The sequence below is a fragment of the Orcinus orca genome, chromosome 16, assembly GCF_937001465.1.
Source record: "Orcinus orca chromosome 16, mOrcOrc1.1, whole genome shotgun sequence".
NCBI lineage: Eukaryota > Metazoa > Chordata > Mammalia > Artiodactyla > Delphinidae > Orcinus > Orcinus orca.
Window position 1 is genome coordinate 23,247,413 of NC_064574.1, and position 16,805 is coordinate 23,264,217.

General features: G+C 49.5%; 1 protein-coding gene across 3 annotated transcripts in view; it reads left to right on the top strand.

Annotated features, from left to right (window-relative positions):
- SOGA1 (suppressor of glucose, autophagy associated 1) overlaps window positions 1-16,805 on the top strand; it is a 73,044-nt gene that overhangs the window by 37,592 nt on the left and 18,647 nt on the right. For all 3 annotated transcript variants that reach the window (XM_033433676.2, XM_033433674.2, XM_033433675.2), the window contains exons 4-10: window positions 1,164-1,226; window positions 1,888-3,078; window positions 5,215-5,361; window positions 8,348-8,473; window positions 9,703-9,933; window positions 15,129-15,233; window positions 16,221-16,388. In XM_033433676.2, coding sequence (XP_033289567.1) covers window positions 1,164-1,226; window positions 1,888-3,078; window positions 5,215-5,361; window positions 8,348-8,473; window positions 9,703-9,933; window positions 15,129-15,233; window positions 16,221-16,388 — 2,031 coding nt within the window. The remainder of the gene's footprint in view (window positions 1-1,163; window positions 1,227-1,887; window positions 3,079-5,214; window positions 5,362-8,347; window positions 8,474-9,702; window positions 9,934-15,128; window positions 15,234-16,220; window positions 16,389-16,805) is intronic.

Sequence of the window (16,805 nt, forward strand, 5' to 3'; positions counted from 1 at the left end):
TTCCTCTATTTTGTGAATCTCTTTACATATTTAAGATATTAACCCTTTGTCAGTGTAATACATTGCAAATATTTTTTCCCAGTTAATTATTTCTATTTTTGCTTTTCTTCGGGTATTTTTTTTCCCATGTCGAATTTGCTTATCTAATCAAATGTATCTATTTCTTCCCCTATTGCTTCTGTAGTTTTGAATCATGATGATTATTATAGGCTTATTTTGCTTTAATCTGCATGAAAACCTACCATTTAAATTGTAAAAAATGATCAGTTCCTCGTCATTTCTAAGCGTCTTTTATAGTTATGATCTGTTTTACCATATTCATTTTGTTTATTAGTATCCATGCTGAATTAAAGTCCTCACTAGAATGTCAGTTCCATGAGCTCAGGATTCCCCCTGAGATGGAGATTTGCATACAAGAGGCTTCTGGAAACGTCCCCTTGGAATAACACCATCAGGGATCGAGGCAGAGGGAGAAGCTGAGCTGCAGAGCATTCACACCAATGGCCTCAGCTGATCCCATGGGGAGCTCTGGAGCTGAAGTGGGAAGGGGGCATGGACCAGTCACTGGATGTGGGTTCCCCGCCCCCCCCAGTACCCCCACCCAGGGAGGGCACATGACCTTGGATGAGGTGGTTGCCCTCAGCCAATGGCCATCGCTGGGGGAGGGACTCAACTTTGAGGTCTTAGCCAGGGGAATGCGTGCCCCAGTCCTAAAGGCATAACACTCCAGCATCCCCCTCAAGTACCCTGTCTGTCATGGTCCCTGCTGTATTCTTCATGCCTAACTATGCCTGGCACATGATAGGTGCTCAGGGAGTCTTTGGTGAATGAATGAAAGACAAACAAGAACAGAAACCCAGATTTCTGGGTCTTGGGCTCAACCCAACTGGATCACAATTTCAGGATGAGAGAGGGGAGGAACCCTGGGCAGGTGGGTTCAGAATCGTCTCAAGTGCTTCTGTCCTGTTCCCCATTTGCAACCCATTGGGTGGTCTTGAGACTTCTCTGGCTCAGCAGTTGATGCTGGTCAAGGCTGGACATGGCTGGGCTGCGCTGGCCAGGGAGGGCAGGGGCCCTCAGCGGAACCCTAGGCACTGTGACTGCTCTTTGGATGTGCATCACCCTGTGAGCTTTCAGTTCAGTTTTTTTTAATCTCGCTCCAGCATTCCTTGAAGAAAAGAGGAACCCGCTCCCTTGGGAAGACGGACAAGAAACCTTCCATGCAGGTACCTCCCGTCAGCCTCCACAGCCTCTGTGCAGCCCCCAGCAGTAGCTTTCAGTCTGAAGGCCCCAGGCCTAACTCCATGTAGCTCGGGGAGTCCCCAGAGGTGCCCACCCTGCCCCAGTTTCTACTCCATCCTCCCCTTGTTCACTTTCTTAGCTTCGCTGTGTACTTTACTTCCCCAAACTACACCCTGAGCCCATGGTTCTCACATGCTCTGCTAGAGAAAGTGCTATATGTAGCACAGGTCAGGCATAGAATATAGTTAGTTTCTAGTGGTCCTGGATGGTCAGGGTGGCAGGCACTTTTTATATATTGTCTCATTTAATTTTCTTCATGGTCTGTGAGGGAGGGAATGTTATTGCCCCATTTTACAGATGAGAAAACTGCAGTAGTAATGGTAGTAGTAGTAGCAGCAACACTGACCCTGGCAGAATGTTGCCTACTCCAGGAAGCCCTCCTGGACTCCCCAGGCTACATGCAGTGCCCCATCTGTGCTGCAATATGTATGTCCCCCTCTCTGCTTCCCCTCTGGACCCACAGCTCCTTGAGGGTCAGGGCTGTGTCCCCAGCACGTAGTTAGTGCTCCCTGAAATGCTGTGGCCGAGCCTCCCAACACTAACCTTGCTGGCTTGTGCCTGTCCCTGTTCCCCCTCGGGCCACAGGAGGACAGTGCCGACCTGAAGTGCCAGCTGCACTTTGCAAAGGAGGAGTCGGCCCTCATGTGCAAGAAGCTCACCAAGCTGGCCAAGGAGAATGACAGCATGAAGGAGGAGCTGCTCAAGTACCGCTCGCTCTACGGGGACCTGGATGGCGCCCTGTCGGCCGAGGAGCTGGCGGACGCACCCCACTCGCGGGAGACCGAGCTCAAGGTTCATCTGAAGCTGGTGGAGGAGGAAGCCAACCTGCTGAGCCGCCGCATCGTGGAGCTGGAGGTGGAAAACCGCGGCCTGCGGGCCGAGATGGACGACATGAAGGACCACGGCGGCGGCTGCGGGGGCCCCGAGGCCCGCCTGGCTTTCTCCGCTCTGGGCGGCAGCGGCGGCGAGTGCGGGGAGAGCTTGGCGGAGCTGCGGCGACACCTGCAGTTCGTGGAGGAGGAGGCTGAGCTGCTCCGGCGCTCCTCAGCCGAGCTGGAGGACCAGAACAAGCTGCTGCTGAGCGAGCTGGCCAAGTACCGCTCGGAGCACGAGCTGGACGTGACGCTGTCGGAGGACAGCTGCTCCGTGCTCAGCGAGCCCTCGCAGGAGGAGCTGGCAGCCGCCAAGCTGCAGATCGGCGAGCTCAGCGGCAAGGTCAAGAAGCTGCAGTACGAGAACCGGGTGCTCCTCTCCAACCTCCAGCGCTGTGACCTCGCCTCCTGCCAGAGCACGCGGCCGATGCTGGAGACGGACGCCGAGGCCGGGGACTCGGCCCAGTGTGTGCCCGCGGCCCTCGGCGAGGCCCACGGACCCCACACCGCCCGGCTCTGCAGGGCCCGGGAGGCCGAGGCTCTGCCGGGGCTGAGGGAGCAGGCCGTCCTGGTCAGCAAGGCCATCGACGTCCTGGTGGCCGATGCCAACGGCTTCACGGGCGGCCTCCGCCCGTATCTGGACAACGAGTGTGCCGACTTTCGGCTGCACGAGGCCCCCGGCAACAACAGCGAGGGCCCCAGGGACACCAAGCTGATCCACGCCCTCCTGGTGCGGCTGAGCTTGCTCCAGCAGGAGCTCCACGCCTTCACGCGGAAGGCGGACTCGGTCCTCGGGGACCCCAACAAGGAGCAGCCAGAGCCCTTCTCGACGCTGCCCGCCTTGGGCTCCCAGGGACCCTCCAAGGAGATTCTTCTGGCCAAAGACCTTGGCTCAGACTTCCAGGTAAGATGTCCCAGTCACAGGCCCTATTACTTTTTTATATATGTATGTATGGTTTTTTTTTTACTGAACCATACATACGGAGAGGCACGCAAAGCACAAGTACACAGCTTAATGAATTTTCCCAAAGTGAGCACACCTGTGTAAGCGTCACCCAGGACAAGAACTAGAATGTGACCAGCACCCCAGAAGGCCCTCTTCAGGTCCCCTTTTAGCCACTATCCCCACTCCCAAGGGTAACCCCTCTCGATTCAGTTTTGCCTGTCTTTGAACTTTGCATAAATTGAATCACACAGAACACGCTCACCTGTGCCTGACTTTTCACTCACCATTATGTCTGTTGTCTCAGGTGGCAATAATTTGTGTGTTCTCATGACTGAATATGATCTCATGGGGTGAATATACCACAGTTCTCTTAGTCATTTACTGTTGATAAAGGGATTCATTCCAAAGCCCTATTTTTTATGCCAGGTCGCCCTTTCTTCTCTTCATGTTTCTTTTGCAACGCTGTATTTTAAAACGAGTATTATTTAAAAAAAAAAAAGCTTTGGTCAGATCCTGTGCAAAGGCCAGAAACTTGGCTTTCTAAAGGTAATGAATTTCCAGCCTTGATATCTCTAAACTACTAGTTAGAAAAATTAAAATAGCAAAAGCACTTGTCCCCCCAAAAAGCATCACTGCAAGAGTAATCCATAAACATGCGAAGAGCTTCAGAAGTGCCTCTGGTACAAAGATGAAGCCTCCTCCCCCCTGCTTCTTACTCCTTCAAGGTTTTGCTATTAACACTGGTTTTGGAGCAGTGCTGTCATAGGCGCATGTGGGCTGCTTAAAATTAAATTAATAAAAGGTACGATACATATAATTGACAGTTCACTTCTTCAGTTCAGCCACATTTCAAGGGCTCGGTAGCTGCGTGTGTCAAGTGGTGCAGATCTAGAACATTCCATCATCACAGCATGCCCTTCTAACTCTTTCTCTCCATGTACTCTCATATATTTGTTTTTGCCTCAAATTGCTTTATGTTATACCTCCTGCTACCGCACAACTTGTTTTTCTTGTGTAATGTATCTATTTGTTCATTTATTTACGATGCTGTATTTATGGTTCGTATGCTTTTTGTTCTTAGTGCTGGAGGTGCCATGGTAAGCAAATAAACAGTTATGATTCCTGCCCCCCGGCCTGCATCATCTAGTGGGGAAAGAGATGTTCATCAAAATATCATGCCATTGAATGGGAAATCACAAACTGAGATGAGGGCTCGCTAGGAGAGGTGCTGGCTTCTGTGAACGAGAAGCTTGACCTAGACCCTGGGTCAGGGAGGACCTCTGATCTGAGCTGAGATCAGAAGGATGGATCACCAGGGGAAGAGTGTTCTAAGCAGAGGGAACAGCCTGTGCAAAGGCATCATGGCCAGAAGGAGCAGGATGTGTCCAAGGACTAAGGGAAAGAGTGCGGCTGGACCTCAGTGTCGGGAGGTTTGATCTTCATCCTGAGAGCACTGGGGGAGGGGCGTCTTCCCATGTCTGTACAGGGATGTTTAGCTCTTTCTTTTTTTTTTTTTGTGGTACGTGGGCCTCTCACTGCTGTGGCCTCTCTCGTTGCGGAGCACAGGCTCCGGACGTGCAGGCTCAGCGGCCATGGCTCACGGGCCCAGCCGTTCCACGGTATGTGGGATCCTCCCGGACCGGGGCACGAACCCGTGTGCCCTGCATTGGCAGGTGGACTCTCAACCACGGCGCCACCAGGGAAGCCCTCGATCTTGCTTTTCTCAAGCAAGCAGACTGCCCTATGTTGGGTCTCCCTCTTGGTTCTCCTTGGGGTAGGAATGAGCTGGGGCCGCATGTGTGGGAGGACAGTTGAAGCTGGCTCAGAAGGTTTGTGCACAAGACAGGCATTCACAGAATCAGTGTTTTCACTCACCACTAGCCATTCAGCCTTTCAACAGACATTCGTGGGGCAGTCGCAGTGTGCCAACCAGGGCTGGGGCTGAGCCCCGGAGGTAAATCCACCTAGGCCCCTGCCCTCAGGTGTGCGGCCAGAGGCCTCTTTCAGAGCCAGAGGCCTGGGTGGGTGCAGTTTCTAGCGCCCCCGTGTCCCCTCCCCATGCTCACCTTTAATCTCTTCTGCCTGTGCCTCTAGGTGCAGCCACCTGACCTCAGGGACCTGCCGGAATGGGAGCCCAGGTTACGAGAGACCTTCCGCAGCGGCGACCTGGACTCCAAGCCCGACCCCAGCCGGAGCTTCAGGCCTTACCGAGCTGAAGACAGTGATTCCTATGCCTCTGAGGTGGGCATAGGCCTGAGCAGGCAGCGGGGAGGGTGGGAGGAGAATGGCTGAGGCCGCTGAAGAGCAGAGTGATCTGTGGAGAATCTTAGCTGGTGATGATACGGGTTTTGAGTATTTCCTTTGGTTCCAAGCTTCCTGACAGCAAGGGCTGAGAGGGAGACAAGGAAGTTTGGGCCATTCTCAGGGCCTGATGAAAGGAAGTTTATAAACTTATCTGAGGAAATTGATCTTGTTCTCCTATACTACTGAATTCCACAGGGAAGTTAATAATTGATGTCATTTAATGGAAACAGTAATTTGTTTAGCAGGAAGACAACAATCTCTACAGTCAGGCTGACTGGGTACAAATTGTGGATCTATGTACACTAGTTGTAAGATTGTAAAAGTGTCACTTTACTTCTCTGATCCTCAGTTTTCTCACCTTTAAAATAAAGGTAATGTGTCATAGGGTTGTTGAAAGGATTAAATACATGAAAAGCCTTAGCGTAAGGCCTGGTCCATGTTGGGTGAAGAGGACGAGGACACATCACTGGCCTCAGGAGACCTGCAGGCTGTGTGGCCTCAGGCATGTTCCCACTCTCTGGCTGCAGATCCTCACCTGTAATATGGGAGGATTAGAGTGGGTGGTGGCTGTAGAATTTCCAGGATTCCCTGGCCCTTGAGGAATTCTGGATGGTTCTGAGCCCCTCCCAAGCCTACTGAGCCTCTCCCCAGCACTTCATAATGAACCTGAAACAGGAAAAGGCTCCTATGGACTGGATGGGGCTTCCCTGAGACTCCTGAACCGTGGAGAGTCTCACGTGTGCCCCAACCTGAGCGTCCTTTTCTTCTCAGCATCCCTAGGAAGGCAACTTTTGGTCCCAGGGAGGCCAGTCTGCAACTGTGAAGGGGGAGAAGCTCCCTTGAAGCTGATGGACCAAACTCTTGAAGTGGTCTGAGTGTCCTAGCAGCCATGGCAAAACAGGAGGGGAGGGGGCAGGAATCATGAGATACTTAGTTCTTATTTTTTGAGAAAAAGAGATAGGCCAGCTCACCTGCAGAGAAAATAATTTCCTACCTGCCCTCAATTATTGTTCCCTTCAGCCACTCTTTACTGAGAAGTCACAAGTTGCCAGGCACCGCGTTGGGCACTGAGTTTAAGGAAAACACCAGAGATAGGTAGTATTGAGCCCTTTAAGGATTTTTAATAAAAAACAGGCATACACAGGACTTCCCTGGTGGTTGAGAATCTGCCTGCCAATGCAGGGGACGCGGGTTCGATCCCTGGTCGGGGAACTAAGATCCCACATGCCTCGGGACAACTAAGCCTGCATGCTGCAACTACTGAGCCCTCACGCCACAGCTAGAGAGCCCACGTGCCGCAACTACTGAGGCTCTGCGCTCTGGAGCCCATGCACCACAACTAGAGAGAAGCCCATGCACCGCAACAAAAGATTCTGTGTGCCACAACTAAGACCCGATGCAGCCAAATAAATATTAAAAACAAAAACAGGCATACAGGATATACCTCAAGCCAGAGTGCCTTCCATTGCCAAACGTTTACATTATTGGCCAGATAACGAGTGTTTGGTTTTTCACAGAGGGACATCTTGCCATAACTGGAAACCTTTTATGTAGGTGTTGGAGCTGACATTTCCCTTTTCCGTTTTCCTGCTTAACATGACAGCATAAAAATTTCCCTTTATTAGTAGAAATACTTTTAGAAATCTTAAGTGAAGTATAGCATACATGCAGTAAAGCACTCATATTGTAAGTGTACAGCTCAAATAATTTTCATAAACTGAACACTACTGTGTAAGCAAATCAATGAACAGAGCATGCCCTGGCCCTGGAAGCCTCCCTTCTACTCCCCATCTAGTCACCATCCTGACTTCTAACAAAATAGAGTTTTTTTGCTTGTTTAGCTACAAATCCTGATAAACCCAATCCCCCCGCCCCTCCCCGCACCAAAGACAGAGTTTTATTGTCTTTTTTGTAAGGTTTTATTATATAGTCATTATAAACAACAAATAACTATAATAAAGTCTCTAAGCAGCATTGCATAAGGATATAAAGAAGAAAGTCAAGATCGCAAGATTATCACATAATTAACCACTGTGAACATTTAGTTTGTGTGTGTCCATGTCCTTCATGTTTTTCTATGGAGTATATGTATTTTTTACTTTTTACTGAAGTATAACATAATAATATACATACAGGGGCTTCCCTGGTGGCGCAGTTGTTGAGGGTCCGCCTGCCGATGCAGGGGACACGGGTTTGTGCCCCGGTCCGGGAGGATCCCACATGCCGCGGAGCGGCTGGGCCCGTGAGCCATGGCCGCTTGGCCTGCGCGTCCGGAGCCTGTGCTCCGCAATGGGAGAGGCCACAACAGTGAGAGGCCCAAGTACCACCAAAAAAAAAAAATAATAATAATATACATACAGTAAAGGGCACTATCCTTTTTTTTTTTAATTTAATTTTATTTTTGGTCATGCCACGCAGCTTGCAGAATCTTAGTTCCCCCGACCAGGGATCGAACCCTCACCCTCGGCAGTGAAAGTATGGAGTCCTAACCACTGGACCACCAGAGAATTCCCAAGGGCACTATCCTTAAGTGTGCAGTTGTATGGATTTTAACATAAGTATAGACCCATTAAACACATATGGTTGATCCCCAACTTATCTTAGTTGTTTGTAACTTACTGCAATTATAAACGAGACGAACATCTTTGCGAGTTAAACTGAGTTTTCATAGTATTTATTTTCTACAAATTTCTGCAAGAAATTATCAAGCTAAAATTATAACAATAGCTAGGTTTGATGTGCACTGTTTCATTTCATCGTCATGACAACCCTCGGAGGCAGGGACAGCTGCCGTGCCTGGTTTATACTGGAAGGACAGCTTGGGCCTGACTTACTGCAAAGGACTCTCGTCCTTTGACTGCAGCTTCTGTCCTCCTCCTGCTCTCTCCCTCCTCCTTATCTGTGTCCCTCATCTCGACCCCAGATCAAGGAGCTGCAGCTCGTGCTGGCCGAAGCACATGACAGCCTCCGGGGCCTGCAAGAGCAGCTCTCCCAGGAGCGGCAGCTGCGGAAGGAGGAGGCTGAAAACTTCAACCAGAAAGTGGTGCAGGTGGGTGGTGCCCAGTGCTCTCCTGCACTTACTGCAACCTGTCTTCCCTGAACCAAACCCTAGCGGTCCATGGGTCTTCAGAGGCAGGAATGCCAGGGGAAACCTGTGTCTTCTCGCCCCGTGCTGCACTGGTGCTTATGCATTAGCTGTGCTGGGCTGGAATCCTGGGCTTGTCGTTGACTGTCTGTGTGACCTCAGGCCCATTGTGTCGCCTCTCTGTGCTTCAGTTTCCCATCTATGAAATATTGCCCCGTCAGAGTTGAAAATCTGTATTAGAAAGGCCATAGGCCTGGCTGGTAATCAAGATGGTAGCTCTGCTAGTAGAAAGCATTTATTAAGCCCTTACTCTATGTCAGGGCACTTGCCACACATCATGTCCTTTAATCCTCATGTTTTCCCCTGTGAAGTGTGTCCCCATTTTACACGTGGGGAAACTGATGCCCAGAGTGCTGAAGTGCTTTGCCCAGGGTTGCACTTGCAGGGCAAGGTGGGGCTGGGATTCTTTTTTTTGTTTGTTTTTAATATTTTTTTATTATTTATTTTATTTCTTTGGCTGCGCCGGGTCTTAGTTGCAACACGCAAGATCTTCATTGTGGCATGCAGGATCTTTAGTTGCGGCATGCAAACTCTTAGTTGTGGCATGCATGCGGGGTCTAGTTCCCTGACCAGGGATCGAACCTGGGGCCCCCTGCACTGGGAGCGTGGAGTCTTACCCACTGGACCACCAGGGAAGTCCTTGGGACTGGGATTCTAATCCAGGTTATTGGCTCTCTCTGAGCCATTACCCCGTGTTGCTTACTAGGGTATTAATGCTGTCAGCCTTCCTCACCCCGAGAATGCCCTTTGCTCTGCATGTGGGTCACCCCTCCCTGCCATCACTGCTCACCCTCCCAGGTGCCTCAATGAATGTGAGAGTTCATGTTGGTTCCTGGTATGGGCTTATTAGCTGATGTCATGGTTTTTACAATCAGACAGAGCCGGATTCAGATCCCAGCTCTTTCGCTGATTGTTACTGTGATTGCTGCTGTTTTTATGAGTCTCTCTCCCCTGGAGGAGCTGAGGGAACTGTTTATTTCAACACAGTGAACTGCTAGTGGTGGAATCCCTGTCGGGGGTCACCACCGGGCACCCCCTGAAATTTCCTCTCGGCCCTTGTGTGAGGCCTGGAACGGGATGAGTTAGGGTCCCCTAGACAGCTGGGGTAGCTCACCCTCTTGTCCCCCTTGCAGCTGAAGGAGGACCAGCAGAGGGCGCTCCTGCGGCGGGAGTTTGAGCTGCAGAGTCTGAGCCTGCAGCGGAGGCTGGAGCAGAAATTCTGGAGCCAGGAGAAGAACATGTTGGTTCAGGAGTCCCAGCAGTTCAAGCACAACTTCCTCCTGCTCTTCATGAAGCTCAGGTGGTTCCTCAAGCGCTGGCGGCAGGGCAAGGTTTTGCCCAGCGAGGGAGATGACTTCCTTGAGGTATGGTTCCCCTGGGACTGGGACTGGGGTGCGGTGGGGTAGAGGAGAGAGGACAGGAGGGACTTAGCCCTGGGGCTCAGATACGAAGCATCAGCTTGCAGCGTCCATCCTTGCATTCATTCATTCATTCACTCCTTCAGCATCGGTTTGCTGAGACCCAGCTCTTTACTGAGTGCTGTGGCAGATGCCGGGGAGACCGTGGTGAAGACGACAGACTCTGTCCCGGCCTTGCCAGGGGGCCAGTAGGTCTTCCACACTTCTCTGGTATTTGTTGGTTTCCCTTTTTAACAGACCTGAGTCTTGAGCTGGCAATAGGATATAGATGCGTTTAATGATCTGGTTTCGTTGTTTTTGCATTATAGGCACATATAGTACATATGAATGTTCTTTACTCTTTTAAGGTGCAATTTATATACGGTAAGGTGCACACACCTTAAGTGTACAGCTGATGAAGTTTTATAGTGTACACCCTGCAGAGACATAGTATAGCATCGCCCAGATCACAGTGAGCACATTTCCAGTGCTCCAGAAGGCTCCCGGGTGCCGCAGGGGATACGCCCACCCCAGCAGTCAGCACTCTTCTGACTTCTTACACCATGCATCAATCTTGCCTATTCTAGAACTTCATACAAGTGCGTGTAGTCTTTTGTGTCTGGCTTTTGCTTAATATAATTCTTTGAGATTCATCCACATTTTACCTATAAAAGTAGTTGGTTCTTTATTGCTGCTTATTTTTCACTTATGAATATATTTTATTTTTAATGTTACCTTTGACAATGATAATGGACACTGGCTTTCCATTTTTAGTAATATCAACTTCCTATTTTAGATACGTTTATTTAACTAGAAAGAGTACGTTGACTTAAAAGCATTACTGATAGTACAGATAGTATATGGGTGTGGCAGGAAACATGACGAGTGGAGCTTTGGGAATGTGTGAAGCTTGGGAAGGACTCACGTGGCCCATTTGTCCCTCAGCCTGTGCAGGACCCTTTGTCCTCAAATCCCCTTCCTCCTGTCACGATCAGCACGCTGACATTGCTAGGAGAAGGGGGCATGTAAGGACGTCATACCTCAGTCACACCCACCTGAGTTGGCACTGCTCACCTTGGCCTTGGCCTTTTAGGTACAGGTACCTCTGCCCTAGCCCAGGCTTGGCCCTTCTCCAGTTCAAGCTACTCATTCCAGAGCCAATGGGGACCAGTGGCAGTCCCCATGTACCCCTGTCAGGGGTCCCCCAGAGTAGCCTGAATGTCCCAGGAGCAGGGGATGGTGGTTAGACCTGAGTCTGTAGCAGGAGTTTCCTCCCCCACCCCCAGTGGGGCTCATAGGCCACCCGCCTCCTCCCCAAGGGCCTCTAGAGAGAGTTGCTACCATCTTTAGATGAACATACTCCCTGCTGCCCTCTCCCAGGAATGTCTGACATGGAGGCACCCCTATGAGAAGCACCTGGAAAGCCCAGCATGGCTGCCCCTCGAGCATCACTCTTAGTGACACCTGGGGACTCCTATTTGAAGCCACTGTCTGCTTTAGGACTGTCCCTCCTGTTTGGAAGTCCCACACAAGCCTCTGGATGAAGCCCAGTTTGTTTTTCTTAATAACTTTTTTTTTTTTAACATCTTTATTGGGGTATAATTGCTTTACAATGGTGTGTTAGCTTCTGCTTTATAACAAAGTGAATCAGTTATACAATAACTTTTTTAAATTTTATTTTTTTATATTATAGTAAAATATATTGTACATAACATAAATTTTACCATTTTAACCATTTTTAAGTTTAGAGTTCACTGGCATTAAGTACATTCACATTACTGTGTAACCATCACCACTGTCCATCTCCAGAACTCTTCATCTTGTAAAACTGAAACTCTTACCCATTCACTCCTTATTCCCCCCTCCGCCTGCCCTGGCAACCACTATTCAGCTCTCTGCTTGTATGAGTTTGACTTCATTAGATTCCACATATAAGTGAGATCTTGTAGTATTTCTCTTTCTGTCTCTGGCTTATTTTGCTTAGCATAATGTCTTCCAGGTTCATCCATGTCCATGTTGTCGCAAATGGCAGGATTTCCTTCTTTTTTAAGACTGAATACTATTTCCTTGTATGTATCTATCACTTTTTCTTTACCCGTTCATTCATAGACACACACTTAGGTTGTTTCCATATCTTGGCTACTGTGAATAATGCCACAGTGAACATAGAGAGATCCAGATTTCATTTTCTTTGGATATATACCCACAAGTGGGATTGCTAGATCGTATGGGAGATCTATTTTTAATTTGGGGGGAAACTTCTATACTGTTTTCCATAGCTGAATCCCACTTTTGGCTGCTAGGGAAGATGTTTCCCCCTCCACCAAAAAAAATGAATTGCTTTCAGGCCACGTAGCCTGATTTTAAATCAGGTTGTCTGAGGCAAACTCCATATTTGGTGAAAATCTTTCTAGCCATTTCAATGTACTGGGATAACAGAGAGAAACAGAAACTTACTTTAGGAAAAAAATAAGGTGTAACCATAGAAAATAAAATAATATACATACTTATAATAAATAAAAATATACATACTGAGATAGACATGATAAGAAACATAACCACCCACATTGTAAAAAATACATAGATATAATGATATAAAGCCCATGTGTATAAAATACATATAAACAAGTACATAATAAAATACAGATAACCATATAAATAACAAACTTGATGTACATTCATACTTTTAAAGAATATGTGTGTCCACACATGTAGAATTAAAACTATATATATGAGGGCTTCCCTGGTGGCGCAGTAGTTGAGAGTCCGCCTGCCAATGCAGAGGACACAGGTTCGCGCCCCAGTTCGGGAAGATCCCACATGCCGCAGAGCGGCTGGGCCCGTGAGCCATGGCCGCTGAGCCTGCGCATCCGGAGCCTGTGCTCCACAACGAGAGAGGCCACAACAGTGAGAGGCCTGTGTACCGCAAAAACAAACAAACAAACAAAAAAAACTATATATATGAATGATAACCCTCATATATTGAGTATTTATAGTGTCGTGGGCACTGTGTTAAATGCTCTATTTGGATCATTGCATTTCACTTTTACACATACCCTATGATGTGGAAACAATTATTATCCCCATTCTACTGCAGATAAAGATCTTTGATTCCTTGTCCTCAATTCTGAAATCCAGAAGCTCTGAGAACTGTGTTTTGTTGGGTCTAACTCAGTTGGAAAAAATTGACCTGACATTCATTTGGCAGCAGAACCTTTATTTACCCCATTTCCTGTTAGTACTCACATGTTTGAAGGGGAAATATTGGTGTCCACGAGCATAGGGTATCTCACCAGATGGGGCCGTTTTACAATATACAGTGTAGGTAACATATTATCTTTCTAAATCCCGATTACTTCTGAATTCCAAGCACACCCAGCCCAAAGAATTTCGGAGAAAGAATTGTGCACCTGTGTATACAGATAATACAGATAATCAAAAGTCAGTATGTTTAGATTCTGACCAGGGAGGGAACTGGGTATTTATTCACACAGGCCCTGCTCCACCCCACATATTTCCAGGCTCAGTGCCTGCCCTGAACCCCAGAAACCCTCTTCATTTGATTTCACCACACTCTCTTGGTTTTCCTTCCACCTCACTCGTTGCTCCTCCTCAGTCTCCTTGGCTGGACGCTTCCTTTTCTCCCTGAACTGACCCCTTAACGTCAACAGTCCCGAGGGCTCAGCCCTCAGGCCGCGTCTCTCCTTGACCTTCACCTGCCTCCTTGGGGAGCTTGTCCAGGCACTTGGCTTACATGGCCTTTCTTGCACATTGCGAATCTATCTAGAATCTACAGAATCTGACCCAGCTGCACTGCCTACCCCCTCACCACCCCCATCTGAGCCATCACTACTTCTTGCCTGGATTATCACCGTAGCCTCCTAGCTGGTCTCCCTGCCTCTGCCCTTGCACCCTTCCACCGAGCATCTTCTATTCAAAGCAGGGAGGTACCAGGCCGCGTGTACTTCACGTGGATGGTGCCCCCTGGTGTTGTGCAGCATGGAGCTCTGTCGCTACCCTATAAAGTTATCTCAACACAGCAGGTAGAGTGATCTCGTAAAACTGAAAGCCAGGCCAGTGTCCCTCCTCAGCACAATCCTCCCCTGGCTCCCATGTCACCCAGAGTAGAAGCCAAAGTCCCTACAAAGCTTGTTCAACCAGCCTTGGTCCCCGTACCTCTCACTTCCTCCCTGGCTCTCTCGCTCTTCCTCAAATAGATGTGTTCCCATCTCAGGGCCTTTGCATTTACTGTGACCTTAACCTGGAATTCTCAACCTGCACGTATTCACGTGGCTTATTTTTTTTACCTCCTTCAGGATTTTGCCCAAATATCACCTTCTCTCTGAGGCCTTCCTTGACCACCCAGTGCAGCACATCCTAGCTCCTCTCCCAGCTCTCTTTTTCTCCATAGCACTTATTATGGAACATTCCATATATTTAATGATGTTTCATGTATCAATATTTCACATATTTGTTTGTTTTCCTGCTACTGGAATGGAAGCTCAAGGGGACCAGGGCTTCTGTCTGTCTTGCTCACTGATGTATTCCCAGCTCTGAACACAGGGCCTGGTGCGTGGTAGGTGTTCAATAAATATTTGTCAAATGAATGAATGAATGAATGAAATGAATAGTGAATGAGCACCCACTTCTTCTGCTTCACTCCCGTCATAAACTAGACCCTGGTCTCCTGGGCTGGCTCTCGACTCCTGCCCAGAATCCATCAGCAGCAGACCCCTCCGCTCCCAGGAAGGGTCCCTTCTGCCCACCCAAGCCTCTGGTTGCCCTTATCTATAATTATGAGGGTGCCTTGTGGCCCTTTATTCCAACCACAGTGCCTACCTTGACAGCATAGCTATTTCGGAGTAGCTCTCAGGGATGCCTCATGGTCCTTGGGGCAGAAGAGATGGTGGGGGGGGTAGAAGGGTCTGACTCTCCAGCTGTGCTCCTTGACCAGGACGGTGCCCAGGGCTCAAAGTTAAAATCTGGGAAATCAGTGCCCAGCTGGGGTACTTTTGGTCCATAAATGCCCTTTCTTTATTCCTGCCTGGTTGTGCAGCCCACTTTCTATCTGGGCCACTAGCCTGTATCCCCTCTCCCTGAGGGTCAGACCCCCAGGCATGATACCCTCCTACCCGCTATTGAGTGTGGTTTTTAAAAAACAGGTAAATAGCATGAAGGAGCTGTACCTGCTAATGGAGGAAGAAGAATTAAACGCCCAGCATTCTGATAACAAGACCTGCACGGGGGACAGCTGGACCCAAAACACGGTGCGTTCTCAGCCCATTTCCAGTCCTGTCCTGTCCATTTGTTCCTTTGTCTGTTTAGTGATCACATCTTGCTGCTTTCTGACCCCAGTCCTACACCAGGCACCGGAGCGGCAGAGGGTTATTGCTTGGTCACTGGCCCCAGATGCTCAGTGCTATGGGGTATGTAAGTCACCCCAGGGCAGTGACAGAGGGTCAGATGATGGACTGTGGAGTCTCAGGTGAGAGAGCAGTTAATTCTGTTTGGAGTATAGAGGATGGTATTACAGAGAAGGGGTCATAGGTGGTGGGTTTTGAAGGATGAATAGGAGCTTGCCTAATAGAGAATAGGGAAAAGGCCATTCAGTACCAAGAGAACTGTATATACAGAGATGTGGCAAGGTATTCTGAGTCTGGCTGCAGCTTGGGATGTGCATAGTGGGGGTAAGGACATCAGGCTTGAGTGAGTTGTATGAAGAAGGGCCTTGTGGCCTAGGATCAGGAACCATCAAATCAAGCCACGGGGTAGTATAGAGCAGTAGGGTCAGGCTCCCAGGGGCACCCACAGTAAGCTGGGTTACAGGTGGGAAACAGGTCATGGGCCCAGGAGAGAAGACTGGGTCCAAGTCGTGCAGTCAGGGAGCTTCCGTGGTTCAGACTCCCCATCTGGCCTACGGTGGGTCAGAGAAGGCAGATCTTGGGCAAGGAGAAAGACGGAGGCCTAGATGCTGCAGAGCCTCAGAGAAGCCAGGGCCCAGCTCAGATTTAGGTTGAATAATTGCTGTAACTACAGAATTTTGTGTTTTTGTGAGACTGGGTCATGTGTCAGTCTAAGAGGTGGCCAGGGCTGGGCTTGGCATGCCTGTTTTACGGGGAGATGACCCGAAGAGGTCGTGGGACTTGCCTGAGGCCTGGTAGAGTCCCAGGCTGGACTCTGGATGAGTTCCCAGCCCAGCCTCTCCTCCTTGCCGCTCCGAAAGCTCCTGACCCAGGCCATGCCCCCATCTGCAGCCTAATGAGTACATCAAGACACTGGCCGACATGAAGGTGACGCTGAAGGAGCTATGCTGGCTGCTTCGGGATGAACGCCGTGGTCTGACTGAGCTTCAGCAACAGTTTGCCAAGGCCAAGGCCACCTGGGAGACAGAGCGGGCAGAGCTCAAGAGCCATACTGCCCTGGTGAGTCTCCCACCTGTCAGAGACATCCCCCTCCTTGTTCCCCTCTTTGCGAAGGCCTCAGCTGTCAGACTGGGGAGGAGGATGCCCAAGCCATGCTCCTAGAAGCATAGGAACCCCTTCACTTACCTTGTGGCCCAGAGAGGGCAAGACACTTGCCTAGAGTCACACAGCAAGGGTACCAGAAACAGTGGGAACTGAAGGTCCCTGGGCTAGGGAAGGCAGGTGAGGGACTGGCAAAGGAGCCATGGGGACATCACAGGCACCTCCGCCACACCATGAGCTCACAGGTGAGGCCGGAACACTTAAATGCCTGTCTGCACCTGGTGACATCCTTCATCCTCACACCCAGACTTCTGCTGCCTGCTGTCCTCATAAGGATCCCCTTAAGCCCCTGCTACCTGACTCTGTTTTGCTCCC